The sequence below is a fragment of the Chlorocebus sabaeus genome, chromosome 22, assembly GCF_047675955.1.
Source record: "Chlorocebus sabaeus isolate Y175 chromosome 22, mChlSab1.0.hap1, whole genome shotgun sequence".
NCBI classification, from domain to species: Eukaryota; Metazoa; Chordata; class Mammalia; order Primates; family Cercopithecidae; genus Chlorocebus; species Chlorocebus sabaeus.
The window spans coordinates 84,678,257-84,692,473 of record NC_132925.1 but is presented as its reverse complement, the minus strand read 5'-3'; the positions used below and the strand labels follow the sequence as shown (position 1 = coordinate 84,692,473).

Below are 14,217 nucleotides of genomic sequence, written 5' to 3'. Positions count from 1 at the left end.
AACACAAAATACCATTCCTTGCCATCTGTCTTGGGCTGACAATGCCAAAGAACCTCCTGCCCAGGTTGTTTTCAAGATGTGGATAGGCACCATAAATCTCAATAAATCCTCGGTGGGCTGAGGATGAGTGGAAGTCATTATCATGGCTCTTACTGATGCGTTCTGTCTACAATAGAATCAATACCACCATGGGACACCACCCTTCAGGCAAAGCATCTTTCTGGCTTTTTGTGTGCCTTCCCCATCAGCAAGTCACAAATGGAATGCCATAATGTGTCTATTGTATACATTTTTGAATAAATAAGTATAACAAAGAGAATATGCTGGTCCAATTTAATCTTAGCACTTAACTATGAAAACACAGCACGTTTCCCACACTTGGGAAATGGAGCAGAAGAGGCCTATACCAGCTTGGTTCTTGGCAGGCCATCCAGGGTAAACCTGGTGTGAGCCATGCTATGGCTTCTAGGGCAGCTCCCTAAAGCCTAGATTTTCCAACTGCAGGGTGATTAGGCAATGTAGTGGCGATGATACGGAATTTAAGAGCTTACCACTTAATATCCTTTTGTTTACGAATGACAGAGGCTCAACTCAAACAAGCTTAAACAATACAGGGAAAAGTTGAGATGTAAGCTTCAGGTAGGGCTTACTTAAGTTTCCCAAAGGTTAAGACCAAGATCCAGGTTTTCTGTATGCATTTCCCAGCAGGCACTTCCATTCATGAGCACCGGAAAGCTGCCAGTGGCTCCTGAGGCTGAAAATGTCTTTGTGTTCATGTGTTTGGAGTACAGATAAGAACTCTGCATTTCAGACTGATTGAAATAACTTAGGTTCAGTACCCATCTCTGAACCCATTGCTTTCTTTAGAAGAAGGAATTAATTGTACCAATCCACTTAGGTCTAGACAGCATGCCTGGACAGGGCTGGCTCCTCAGAAGCACCTGGGCTGCCTGAGGGAAGGGTGCAGTCCTTCCCAGAAGGAAGGTATTTCTACCAAAAGAAGGGAGATTGGATATCAAAGAGAAACTTCTATAGAAGGTCAGACAAGGCTCTTTGTTTTCTGAAAGTGGTTGTGGACCTTGAAGAATGGTGAGAATAAACAAAAATTCTGGGCTGCTTAAACCTTGTACTATATTCTGTGAAACTCATTTGCCAAAGAGCTTGTGCTACTTTGAATTATATTTTTATCTTTCATTTTTTGTTTGTTTGTTTTTTGAGACAGTGTCTTGCTCTGTTGCCCAGGCTGGAGTGCAGTGGCATGATCATAGCTCACTGCAGCCTCAAACTCCTGGGCTCAAGTGATCCTCCTGCCTTAGCCTTCTGAGTAGCTGGGACTACAGGCAGACATCATCATACCTGTCTCTTTTTTTTTTTTGACACAGAGCCTCACTATGGGTTTCCCAGGCTGGTCTCAAACTCCTGGGGTTAAGCAACCCTCCTTCCTTGGCCTCTCAAAGTGCTGGGATTACAAGCATGAGCCACCACACCTGACTATATCTTTTACTCATTTTCCGTTGTTATTCAATGACGTGTAGAAAGCAAAAATAAAGGAAGTCTCTGCCTTGCTCTCAGAAGTCTAGTAGGAAACAAAATTACCCAAATTAAAAAACAAAATATTAATAGCTGTCTGCCTGGTTACCTAGAGAAAGATAGAGGGAAGGAAGATACTAGCTGGCCTACTCACTATACTGTATTGATGATTAAATCAATTCCTACTGCCACCAACCTGTAGAATTGGAGGCATCTTTCCTTCTGACTTTTGATTTGAGCTCCTATTGGGAAACCATTTGTTTTCTTATTTGTTTCATTTATGGCTTCTTAATGTGTGTGACCTCGGCCTCCCAACTGACATTTACAGAAGCCTCTTGTTGGATCTCACTTTTAAGTGCCCTAAAAGGTAACTCTTCCATTTGTTTTCCTGGGTTACCAAAAGAGAATTTTCTATACACTCTAAAGTTCACAGTTTTGAGACTATCCTTTATGTAGCCTAGAGTGCTGGTGTCTGTCCTAGTCATTTCCAATGTAGCAGTACAAGGATGGCAAAATCACTGTGAGCATTTAATTCCACATGCATACAGAAGGCTGTGGATTTTATGTGGGTGATACAGGTACCTACACCATGTCATGGGAGAATGGAGGAGGACATACTTCCCTTTGAGAATGAGGGCTTCATGGAGAAAGTGATATTTAATAAAACTTTTGGAACTGAATTGGGGTTCTCCAGAGGTATGGGAGGAGGTGGCTTCAACAATCAGAGGCTTTGCTGGTCCCTGAACCAGCGGCATCAGTATTGCCTAGTAGAAGGTGAGAAAGGCAGAATCATGGGCCCTACCCTAGACCCACTGAACAGAAACTGGTATTTCAGCAAGATTCTCAGGTCATCCATAAACATTCTCAGCTTGAGAAGCACAATTCTAGACCAGTCAGTCTCAGCCTTGAAGGACATTGGAATCACTCCAGAAGCTTAAAGAAAAAAAAATACATACATACATACATATATATATATATATATATATATATATGTGCATGCATGCCTTGGTCCTTCTTGCAGGGATTCCAATATAATTTATTTTAGGTGTGGCCATCAGTAGAAAAAAAATGCAAAATGAAACAAAACAAAATGCTCTTCAGGTGATTCCAGTGAGCAACCAAGGTAAGAATTAGAGCTCCGTCTGGGTCTCAGCACTGTGAGAGAAGCAGCATGGTGCACTCAGGGGCTCGTGGGTAGGTCAGCAGCCTGGATGTTGGACAGGAAGGTGGCTTTGGGGCTGAGATGGTTGAACACATCAGGCTGGAGAGAGAGCCAGGTAGAACATAAAGGGCTTGTTTGCTTCACTCAATGCAGACCATCGGGTAGATGACAGGGACTGTAGAAAGTTGTAAAAAGAGAGATAGGGTGTCAGCCTTGCGCTTGGGAAGGACCACCTCAAGAATGGGTCATGGCACGGAGACCGGTTGGAAGATAAACCTAACATTTTGCGGATTAGCAGGGTTGGCTTCATAATTGGCCAGGCCAAGTGCAAATAAAAGTGTGGGCTGCTTGTTTAGAAAGCAAGAAAAATGTGTTCTTAAAGGTATGAAAGGTTAAAACTTTTCCTTCTTTCTGTGGTCTCTCTTGACTGCTCATGATATTTTTTTATTATTATTATTATACTTTAAGTTCTAGGGTACATGTGCATAACGTGCTCATGATATTTTTTAATTTGCCATTTTAATATTGTGCTCCTTCAGACACAGGGCTGCTCATTGGCCAAGTGCTTAAGGAGTCCTGCCCAGTTACCTGACAGGGTCTGCGGCTCAGCGGCTGCAGAGCTTCTCCCTCCCACTAGCCACAGGACGGAGGTGCCGTGTCCTGGCTGGAGGAGGGGACTGAATCTCCCTTTGCCAGGGGCTCGCTGTCCTTACTCATGCGGGACAGCCAGTCCCCAGGAGATTTCAATCTTTGCATCAGATACCAAATATACTTGGGTACCTGGATCAGGGTGGGCAGGAGGTTTGCCCCTGCTAAGTCACCCACTGAACATGCTGTGGCACTGCCAGTCACTCCCAAGCCTTGACCCTCTGCATGCCTGGCCCAGGCCCAGCCAGGTGCAGGTGAGGTGAGGGGCAGGGCTCTAGTTGCTGGGCTGAGTGCAGGAGAGGAATAGGTAGCTGGGAACACCCTGGGGAGATGGAGGAGAGTGTAACTGTATATGAGCAAAGGCTCAACCACCCCCTCCTCATAGCCCTCCTCTCTCTAATCCTATGCATGCCCCATTGGCCTCTGGACTTCACTTATATAATACAAATTCAGAGATAAAATTGAGAATTTTAAGAGAGCCATGCCTGCAGAACACTCAACTCCAAGCGACCAGCCCTTCTGATAGTAGGCCCCTCTGCAACTACAGTAGTTGCACCCATAAAGCTGGTCCTGTAGGATGGAGATGGAAGGATGGATTTGAGAGACATTAAGGACATAGTCAAACCAGGGCATGGCAATGTTCAGGGAGGAACATGTTGAGAGTTCTTTGGCGATCTCTGGCTGTATGACTGCATAGAGGGTGACACCATTAAGATATATAGGGAAACGGGAGAAATGATTATGGGAATGGGGACAGGGGCAAGCTCTAGGGACCGGAGAGCACTTCCTTTGTTCCAACAGAGAATCGTCTGTCTTTTCTCTGATTTAATTGCATAGGCTGGCACTTTTAGAACAAGAATAAATAACAGAGGAAAGTGAGCCTCCTTGCCTTCTTCTGACTCTAATTAGCCTGCTCCGAGTGTTCTATCCTAAGCATGATGCTAAATTTGATTCACAAATGGGTGCTTTCTTCTGTTCTTTTAAGAATTTTTTTCAGGGATGGGTTTTGTGTCCAGTGTCTTTTAGGCACCTATTGAACAGATCCCACAGCACTGGCTGTTTTCCAATGCTGTATAGGGTGTCTTACATTAATAGATTTTCTGGAAGGTGAACTGGATGTCAAGTGGGGATTTTTTGTAGTCCCAGATTTAGGGGAGGACAAGGTGACACTATGTGCCACAAGTTCTAGAGTTGGCTGGCACTAATTTAGAGTTGGAAATCCTCCCCCAACCCCCTGCTCCCACCCCAAGCTTATTTGGGTTAGAACATGGGCCTGCCTTTTGTCTACCATGTGAACACTGATCAGGGCATATCCAACAAGAATTTCAGTATTCATGGAAAGAGGTATTTCCCTCCACCAGGTACTTTTACCCTTAGGCATGGGTTATGATCCTGTGGTCCCAGCTCCTCAGGAGACAGAGTGGGAAGGATTGCTTGAGCCCAGGAATTCAAGGCTGCAGTGAGCTATGATCACACCACTAAACTCCAGCCTAGATGACAGAGCAAGACCATGTTGAAAGAAAGAAGAGAGAAAGAGAGAGAGAGGAAGAGGGAGGGAGAGGGAGAGGGAGAGGGAGAAGGAAGGGAAGGGAGGGGACGGAAGGGAAAGAAGGGAAGGGAAGGAAAGGAAAGAGAGAAGAAAGAGAAAAAAAAGAACTGTTTCATGTTTCTATTTTTATTAAGCTGGGACCACTCAATAATCTTGTTCATTTGCATTTCTAGGCCAATCCTCACTGCAGCATGCTATATTGCTTTTTCAGTGTCCTGCTGAAGTTTAGTTACTACATTTCATTTAAGATCATTGCATCAATAATCAAAAGGAGAAATTATTTGTGTATTTCTCTTCCTGTCCACCTCCCTCCTACTGTCTCATAATATGGCTATCAAGTTATGCTAGAACACATACAAAATAATTAAGTTTTCCTTTGAATTTAAACAGTCACCAAATATTTGCTCTCAACTTACAGGCCCGGGCCCATGTAGGGAAACCTGGTGCTTGCTGAGGCAGGGCGGCTGGGGGATAGGGCCAGTTTCCACCCCCAAAGAGAACAGGATCCTGATGGAGAGCCACAGTCACGTGCCCCATCCAGCTGGGGAATAGAACACTATGAACAGGGCAGTGCCAAAATCATTAGCTCCCTGGGACCGACTCATTGGCTTTCATTTTATCTTTGGATAAAATCTGGAGAATCTATATAAAGGGTAAAAATCTATAAAGGGTGAAATACATCAGTCTAGGGTCAAAACGTTTTAAGATTCTATCCTGACCAAATATTTTTCAAGCCACAGTTTTGTACCCATTTAATGAAAGGCAAGCCAAACACGCTCTCCACATGTGCAATCCTGTGGTCCTCGGGGGATCTTATCCCTGCGTTCCTCCCCATCCTGCCTGCTTGTTCGGAGGGAGTACGAGGGAGGCATGGTGATCACTTTCATCATTTGGTCAGGAAAGCCCCTCTAGGAAGATAGTGTGCGGCAAATACTCTGTCTTGTCGGGGGAGGCTGTCTTGAAATCGCATCATCTTTTTCCCTCCAGTTCTTTCTCGGTCTGTAGTGAATGGGAAAGGGAGGACTGGATTATTTCAGTTCTGGCAATGGATACATCAAAATTGCTTCCCTCTCCCAACTCCCTTTCCCTCGAGGACCTAATTTATTTCACGCATTTTGACCTATCCCTGCTTAGAAACAACCGCTGTGATTCTCTGCTGAGGCATTTCCCTCCTCGCCTTTTTTGGCCCCCAGGCAAACCCACCAGGCCACAGCCCCTCTGACTATGATGTCAGCCTGGCTGCTGGGCCCAGCTGGATGGAGGTGTGTTTTATGAAGTTCAACCCTGCACCCTGGGCCATAAATACACATTGTACACATAAATGTACAGCTAACATTGCCCAGGCCCCTCCGAAGCACCATGTTAATAAGCAGACAGTAAGTCTTTAAAATATGGAAAAGTAGTTAATCTTTCCGCTGGCAAATCTTTTGTAGGGGGTGGCTTTTCTCCTCTCAGTGTAGCTGCTTGCAGGGTTTTTCAACTTCTAGGATTTGGGAAAGAAAGAAGGAAAGTTGGTTGTGGGGCTTTAAAAACAGTATCTTGCATTTGCTGTCATTAAGCATCTGCAGTGAGGGATCACTCTGGGTCTGTCCTCAAGGAGTTTGAGCTCTAATCATTCCAGCACGAGACAGACAGTCTGCTGCCTGTGGCAGAAGAACCGCACGAGCCTGGGCTCTGGAGGGCTGCTGCTTTGGGCTTGAACCTCTGCTCTGCCCCAGTTACTCTAGGTACTTAGTTTTTTGTTTCCCCATCGGTAAAATGGACATAATTTTGTCTTATTCATATAGCTGTGGTAAGAGTTTACTTATCCTCGTTGAGTTTCAGTTTTCTCTTTTGTAAAATGGGCTTGACCCTCACAGTTCACTTTATAATTGTTTTAAGAAGACATTAATACATTCTCCTGGTAGAGAACTTCAGGGTTACAAATGGAGTTCAAGTCTCCCTTGACAGTTACTCCCTGTCACGGTCCTTTCTTCAGAGGTAACCACTGTTGCTGGTGTGGTGTGTAACCTTCCTGACCTTTATTTATACATCCATGCATTAGGTAGACAGATAGATAGATAGATAGATAGATAGATAGATAGATAGACAGACAGACATATAAAGAATTTATAGAAATGTGTCTTTTTTTTTGTACTCACTTTATGTATAAATGCCAAGTACTTACCAGGCAAGTAATCCTAGAGGTCACAAAACAAAAAGACTTACCAAAAAATTAAGATGCTCAAATCCCTTGGCTGATTGAATTCATTTAAAGCATATGGCTAGAAGCAAGGGGAAAGAGGGCAGAAGACCTCCCTCCCTGTATCCTGTGTTATGCACTGTTCCTCTCTTCTCCTCTTCTCTCTCCCATCTTCCCTTCCTTTCCCTTCCCTTGTCTCCACCCTCTCCTGCTCTCTTTCCCACTGATGGTGTAGCGAGGAGGACCACACTTGAGAGTTCTCAGTCTGGAACAGGGCCTCAGCAGGCAGAAGGTGCTTGCAGCCAACACACACTTGCCTTATTGGAGAGGTGCAAGGGCAAGTGTGTAGCTTGCCTGTAACCTCCTGAGGCAAGTGATCACCATGCCTCCCTCGTACTCCCTCCGAACAAGCAGGCAGGATGGGGAGGAACGCAGGGATAAGATCCCCCGATAAGAGCCACGACATTTATCTGTGTGTCTCAGGCAGAGAATGGATGTTGCCAGTGAGTTAATTTAAGGATGACCCAGGAGAGAGCTATCAACCTAGAGATGACAAGGTCTGTGCCTTAAGAATTGAGTGCATTTAATTTTACGTGGTCCTTCTCTTCCTTCTTCTCTATAGGAAGACACTTCATATGTTCTTCTTTTACTATTTCCATTCAACTTGCATACGCTCTACTTGTTGAGTCCATTTACTCTAATCTAACAGGAGTCATGGGTCACTTATGTGCTATCTATACCTAATACATCTTATAAGTTTTATCCGTCTCATTTATTTTTCTTGTTTCTCTGTAGCAGAATTAAATGTTCTTAAATAAATAGTCCTAAATATTCTTAAATACTCATACTTTATGTATAGTTTTACATTATTTTCCCACTCACCATCTTGGGTCTCCTTTCGTGACAGTAAACAGAGATCCTCTTTGCCCTGTCACCTGGTGGCAAGAAGACCACCGAGTGGACATATTCTTGCTTATTCAATCATTGCCCCAGTGTTGGACATTTAGGTGGGGTTTTTTTTGTTTGTTTGGTTTTGGTTTTTTGTTTGTTTGTTTGTATTTGCTTTTTTTCCATTTCAGTGAACATTGCTACCAAGAGCATCTTTGTACATGACTTCTTGGGTTCTGAACAAGAGTTTATTTTAATGAGAAGTAAAACTACAGAGAAAATAGGGTATAAAAGATTTCCACTATAATAATAACCAATTGTCCTCATAGTAGCTATAAAAGTTCACTTTCCCACCCGTGGTATAGAACCGTATTCATTTCTTCAGACTTTCTCCATTATTTGATATTATCATAGATTTTAATTTTTACCTATGTCCTAATCAAATCATTACTTTCACTTATACTTCTCTAATTTTTAGTGAGATTGAACCCCCTTTTACCTATTTGTTACTCATCTGTGTTTCCTCTTCTATGAATTGTCTCATGAATTTCGATATTGAGTATGGCAAGCAGCTGCCCTTCCCTTTTTTATAAAATCCAATTTTTTATAATTGTCCAGACTATTCTCTATATTTACTCTTCTGAAAGAATCTTAGAATCACGTTCTCAAATTCCATAAAAAAACCTATTGACATTTTTATTGAAATTGCTTTGAATTAAAAAGTTAATTAAGAGAGAAATGACATATTTAAAGTATGAGTGTTCCTTTCCACCACCATTGTACTTCCCTCCAATTTTTAGCTTGCGTTTTTATGTTCCTCAGTAAATTTGCATCATTTTCTTCATAAAAGCGTATGTTTTACTCGATTTATTCTTGGGCATTTTATAGTGATTATTGATACTATCAATGGTTCTTTATTTCACAAATATTTTTCATTGGTTATTGCCAGTGTCAGGCTGTGGTTTTATATGCTGATTATGTAACTAGCCAGCTTGCTGAGTTCTTTTATTAGTTCTAATAGTTGGTCAGTGGGTTCATGTGGGTTTTCTATGAACACAGCAATATCTGTTCTTTGGGTGATTGGGTCGAATTCACCTGGGGGTAGATTCTCAATGAGCATTTCAGTTTTGTTCATGGCAATTGGTCTGCTCATGATTTTTATAGCTTGGCCAAATGTAGATAATTTATGCTTTATCCCCAAAGGCATGTTTCCTCTAAGTTCTCAGATTGTTTACAATGCTATACAGAATAGTCACCAAAAAATGTTTAAAATGCTCCCGTATCTTTCAGGTTATAATGATACTTTGTGACTTAATTTCTTGATCAGGAGTGCCAAAGTTGATTTATGTCAGTAAGCTTTTAAACCAGAGTTTGATTCTGTTGGTTATCTTCACAGTTTAATTTTTATTTTATTCTTCTGCCTTTATCATTTCAAGTTCTGTCATTGATTCAACAAATATTTACTGAGAAGTTGCTGTGTCCCAGGCACAACTCTAGGTGCTAGAGGTAACTAATAACCTCAGGCAGTTAGATGCAGCCTTGTTACTTTGGAAACTACAGTCTTTTATGAGGGGCAGACAGTAAACAAGAAAGGAGAAAGATACAGAAGGAAAGTTTTGAGGTCATTGGTGTCCTTGGCAAGAACTGATTCAGTTGGAGTAGTGAGGACTACAACCTTGTTGGAATACAATTTGTGAAGGAGGGAGAGGCATGAAGAGAGAGAGTTGGGGGGAGAGAGAGAAGGATTATAGATAATTATTTTTAGGACTTATGGTATAAGGAAAGATAGAGAAACAGGATGGTCGCAGGAGGGAGGGTTAAGAGACAGTTTTGTTTTTCCTGAGCTGGGAGATGTGACAGCATGTTTGCCAGCCTCCAGGAAGGGCTAGTAGATGAGGGAAACTATTTGTGCAACTGTCACTTGTCTCTTCTTTTCCACCAGTCACATCCTTGAAGAAGCCTGAGAGATAGGCTTTGCAGAGGGACATTAATACTCAATCCAGTGGACAAGAAGGAAGACAATGTATAGGGCACAGGTGCAGGTTTATCTTCTTATTTTTCCAGCTTCTTGATTTGAAAACTTAGTCAAATATTTGCAACCTTTATTTTTTCTGATGAAAATATCTAAGATTACACCGCACAAATTTGAATCTGGGCTATTATCAAATCTCAAGGATTGATGAAAGGTATTTTTTAACTTTTAATTTTCACTGTTTATATCATTTTGGTATTAATTTCTAATTGTACTCTACCATAAAAGAAGAATGTATAATCAATACTATAGGTTCTTTGGAATGTGTTGCAGTTCCCTGTGTTTGAAAATAATTTATATTCTGTGTTGTTTATATCTGAAGAGTTTTGGGTCCATATTTTTAATAGATCATGCTTTCAGAAATCCCTTTTGTTATTTCTTTTGGTTTGTATACTACTATCATTATGTGAATAAATAATCATGTTTTATCTTGTTAGTGGATTATAATTCTTTTCGGTATGAACTGTTTTATTTATTACATTGTAATGATTTTTTACTCTGAATATTTGTATATTACTACTAAACCTGAACTTGTTTCTTTTTTGTTAGCATATTTTTGATATATTTTCCCCTCCTCCTATGTCATTCTGTTTTAGGAGTGTTTGTGGCAAACAGCATAATGTTTGTAAACCCAATTTAAGAGTCTTTGCCTTTTAATATGTGAATCTAACAACCTCACAGTTATTGTGATTGGTAATAATTTTAGGTTTATACTGGCAGTCATGTGTGTGTAGGGGGGTGTTTAATTTCTCATGCTATCCAGATTTATCAGGTTTTAAATACTTTTAAATATTTTTTCAATGATTATTCCTAATTTGAAAATATAATTTTCTATAAATGTCTACGGAGATTTAGAATCTATTTTTCTCTGGACATGACATACCTTTGACTCTCTTTTTTCCTCAAAACTTTAAATGTATTACTCTGTTTCTTCATCTTCAGTACTCCCACTGAGAAACTGGTTTTATTCTCATTCTAAGTAATTTGTTTCTAGGGAAGCTTTTAGGATTGGTCTGTATCTTTGAGGATAGGAAGTTTTTTACTCATGTTTCAGTGGGCCCATTCATTGAAAAGAATTGGATTTGTTTTTTCAGTGCAAAAACTTTCTTCTCCCTTTGGATCTTTCATGTCATATTTTCATCTCTTCTCCTTTATTGTTCATCTGGCAGACACACTTGGCTTAATCTTCTAGTCAGTCATTTGTTCTTCTGAGTGTTTTGTGATCTTGGTTTTGTGGTTTTCTTTGAGACTCTATTAACCTGCCATCGCCAAGGTAGAAATTGTGGGCTCTCTGAAGAGAGATATCTCAGGTAGAATATATTTATGTTGATGGCCAAAATCCATTCAGAAGAGGCCAATTGCTGGAGTAACATTCTTGCATAGGCGAGAGTCTAGTGTTAAAGAGGGAAGATAAAGCAGATATAGATATATATAGATATAGATATAGATGGAATTAATTAGCAAAATAGTCAGCAAGATTGAATATTTCTCTGAAGCCAGATGTAGTTCTAGACAAGAGTGGGAAGGGCAGAGAGTAGGTGTCCCAGTGTGGATAGTGGTTAAGGCATTGAGGAAACATCTTTGCACAGTGGCAAGCCCTGTTCCCTACTACAGATGAAGAAAATGAACATAACTGTGTGATATTAGATGGGCATTGGGCATTTATAGAAAAGAAGTCAATTGTGTTGCAGTCTCAGAGGCATTCATGGATCATTCAACATAGGAGGTGACAACAGGTTTAAAAAGGGGGAGTTCCTTTCCCTTCTTTATAACGTCCCATAAAGCAGAAGAACTTTTCTTCATTGCATGATTTTAGTTCACCATGGTGATATACTCAAAAGAATGGAACAAATTTATTGCAAGAAAGGCAAATGAAGATAAAACCTTTGGAGAGACTGATAATTTTGTTAATGTCCATTTGTTAAGTTAAAAATCTATTAAACTGAATTTAATGAAATATTATGAAAAGTTATGTGATAGGGGTTATAAGCATGGAGTTAAAATTATTTAGCTAATCTGTTGGTTCTGGAAGAATATGAGATTTTGATCCCTCATTTGTTCCTCCAAAGAGTCAGTCGTGTTTTGTGTTAAAGGATTATTTTATAGTGTCTTTGTCACTTCACCACGTTGGGCAGTGTGAGAAGGAGGCACTGCCAAGCTTGCTTAAGTTGGACTAACTATACTGATGGATCAGAAGGTCAGAGCAGCTATACAGCCTTGGTTCTTACAGAACTTGTGCTCTGGGAAGTGTGGGACCTCATAAATGACTAGCATTAATCTCATTCAAAACACTGTTCCTGTATACTGGGCAGACATTGTGCAAAGCAGTATAAGGAAGGCTCTAAGAAGTTCACTACCTCTTTTGCCATTGGTATGACATAGTTTCACTCTATCCTTGAGGGAAGGAGGAGAGAAAATGCCACTTAGAGGAACATCAAATGTAACTTGGGGTAATGTTTAGGCTCTGGGAGAAGGAAATTAGTCTTTGAAAGTCTCACCTCTTAAACTTTGGGAACAGGTGATTCAGCCAACTGTGACTCTTGTGTTTTGTACATACAGCATTTCAGTCTTTCCAAGGTGAGTTGTATGAGCTGCATGTCATTATAGCTATTGTTTTCCTAGTGAAGCTAGGTATTTATAAGTGAAGAGCCTCATGGAGAAAGGTAACATTAGTAGTAAAACAGTCTCCAAAATTTGCTTTACAAAATATGGTAGTTGCTACCACCCAGGAGAGAAGTCTTCCTCATGACTCTTTAATTGACGGATAGTAAATGAGTGTCTCACTACCTCTTGTTCCAACAGGTCCTTTGTCATCCAGCAAATCCCAAGCAGCAACCTGTTCATGGTGGTGGTGGACAGCAGCTGCCTCTGTGAATCTGTGGCCCCCATCACCATGGCGCCCATTGAAATCAGGTATATCCTTTTGTGTGCAGGTCCAGTCACTACCACAGAAACCAGTAAGGGGGATCAATAGTAAGGAAACCTGGGGGAGAAATATTAGAGAAGGAAAATTACATCCTTTCCACTGTTGGAGAGAGAGAGTAGTTAAGAGAGTTGTCATTACCAAGTTTTGACCTCTGAAATGCAGAGTAGAAAAAAGCAATCCTTGGAAACATGCCTTAACTACAGTCAACATAATGAATCCCTTAAGTGTGAACGTCTAAAGGCCCAGAAGATCAGAAGGCGCCCGGAATCTTGTCATGGCTTCCATCCTGAGGTAAGTCTGAGAACTGTTCCTGTTTCCTTTTCCCATCAGAATCACCATGAGAGTCTCACACTGGTCAAAGAACTACAGCTGAAAAGTTTACTCATGAGAAAATAATCCTTTTCAGTAAACTGAATCCTCACATCATCTAGGTCCCAGAAGACTTTGTTCTTACATTAGAGATGAGAGAGAGGTCTGGGGAATCCACATGGTTGGAAAGTTGAAGGTGTCCTGGAGTCCATTTGCGTCTAACCAACCCCTGCCTTTCCCTGTAGGAGAATGCAAGGGAGTGTGGGGGTGCGCGGAGTCTCCGGGCCCAGACAGTCCTTCTTCTGCTCCCTCTGCTTTTGATGCTCTTCTCAAGGTGACACTGACTGAGATGTTCTCTTGGCATGCTAAATCATGGATAAACTGTGAACCAAAATATGGTGCAACATACGAGACATGAATATAGTCCAACCATCAGCATCTCATCATGATTTTAAACTGTGCGTGATATAAACTCTTAAGATATGTTGACAAAAAGTTATCTTTTTACTTTGCCAGTCATGCAAATGTGAGTTTGCCACATGATAATCACCCTTCATCAGAAATGGGACTGCAAGTGATAGGCAGTGTCCCTTCTGCTTGAAACCTATTGAAACCAATTTAAAACTGTGTACTTTTTAAATAAAGTATATGAAAATCATAGTCTCCATGTTTGGATTTGATCATCACTTTATTGCTAAGAATACCAACTGAAAACAATGCATGGGAAAAAGGTCCCCATTCTAGAAACCAGGAAATGATGGCTGTTGGCAGAGCCTTTGTTCTAAAGCAGATTCTAGGCACATATTTAACAATTGTTTAGATGCTTCACTCTCAGTTATAAAAATATTTATAGAAGTAAATCAAAATATCATCTACATGGGAAGAGTTTATTACATAGAACCCTGAATTTTGTTGAGCTAAACTTCAATGAAAATCATAATTTGGATGCGAACACAAGCTTTCATCATATTCAAGTGGTGAATTATTTGGG

General features: G+C 40.9%; 1 protein-coding gene across 4 annotated transcripts in view; it reads left to right on the top strand.

Moving 5' to 3' along the window:
• The window catches only part of CACNA2D3 (calcium voltage-gated channel auxiliary subunit alpha2delta 3), a 948,786-nt gene extending 934,900 nt beyond the window's left edge, over positions 1–13,886 (top strand). For all 4 annotated transcript variants that reach the window (XM_073010036.1, XM_073010035.1, XM_073010037.1 and 1 more), the window contains 3 exons: positions 12,794–12,909; positions 13,129–13,208; positions 13,472–13,886. In XM_073010036.1, the coding sequence (XP_072866137.1) occupies positions 12,794–12,909; positions 13,129–13,208; positions 13,472–13,564 (289 nt within the window). In that variant the 3' untranslated portion in view covers positions 13,565–13,886. The remainder of the gene's footprint in view (positions 1–12,793; positions 12,910–13,128; positions 13,209–13,471) is intronic.
• Positions 13,887–14,217: the final 331 nt, after the last annotated feature.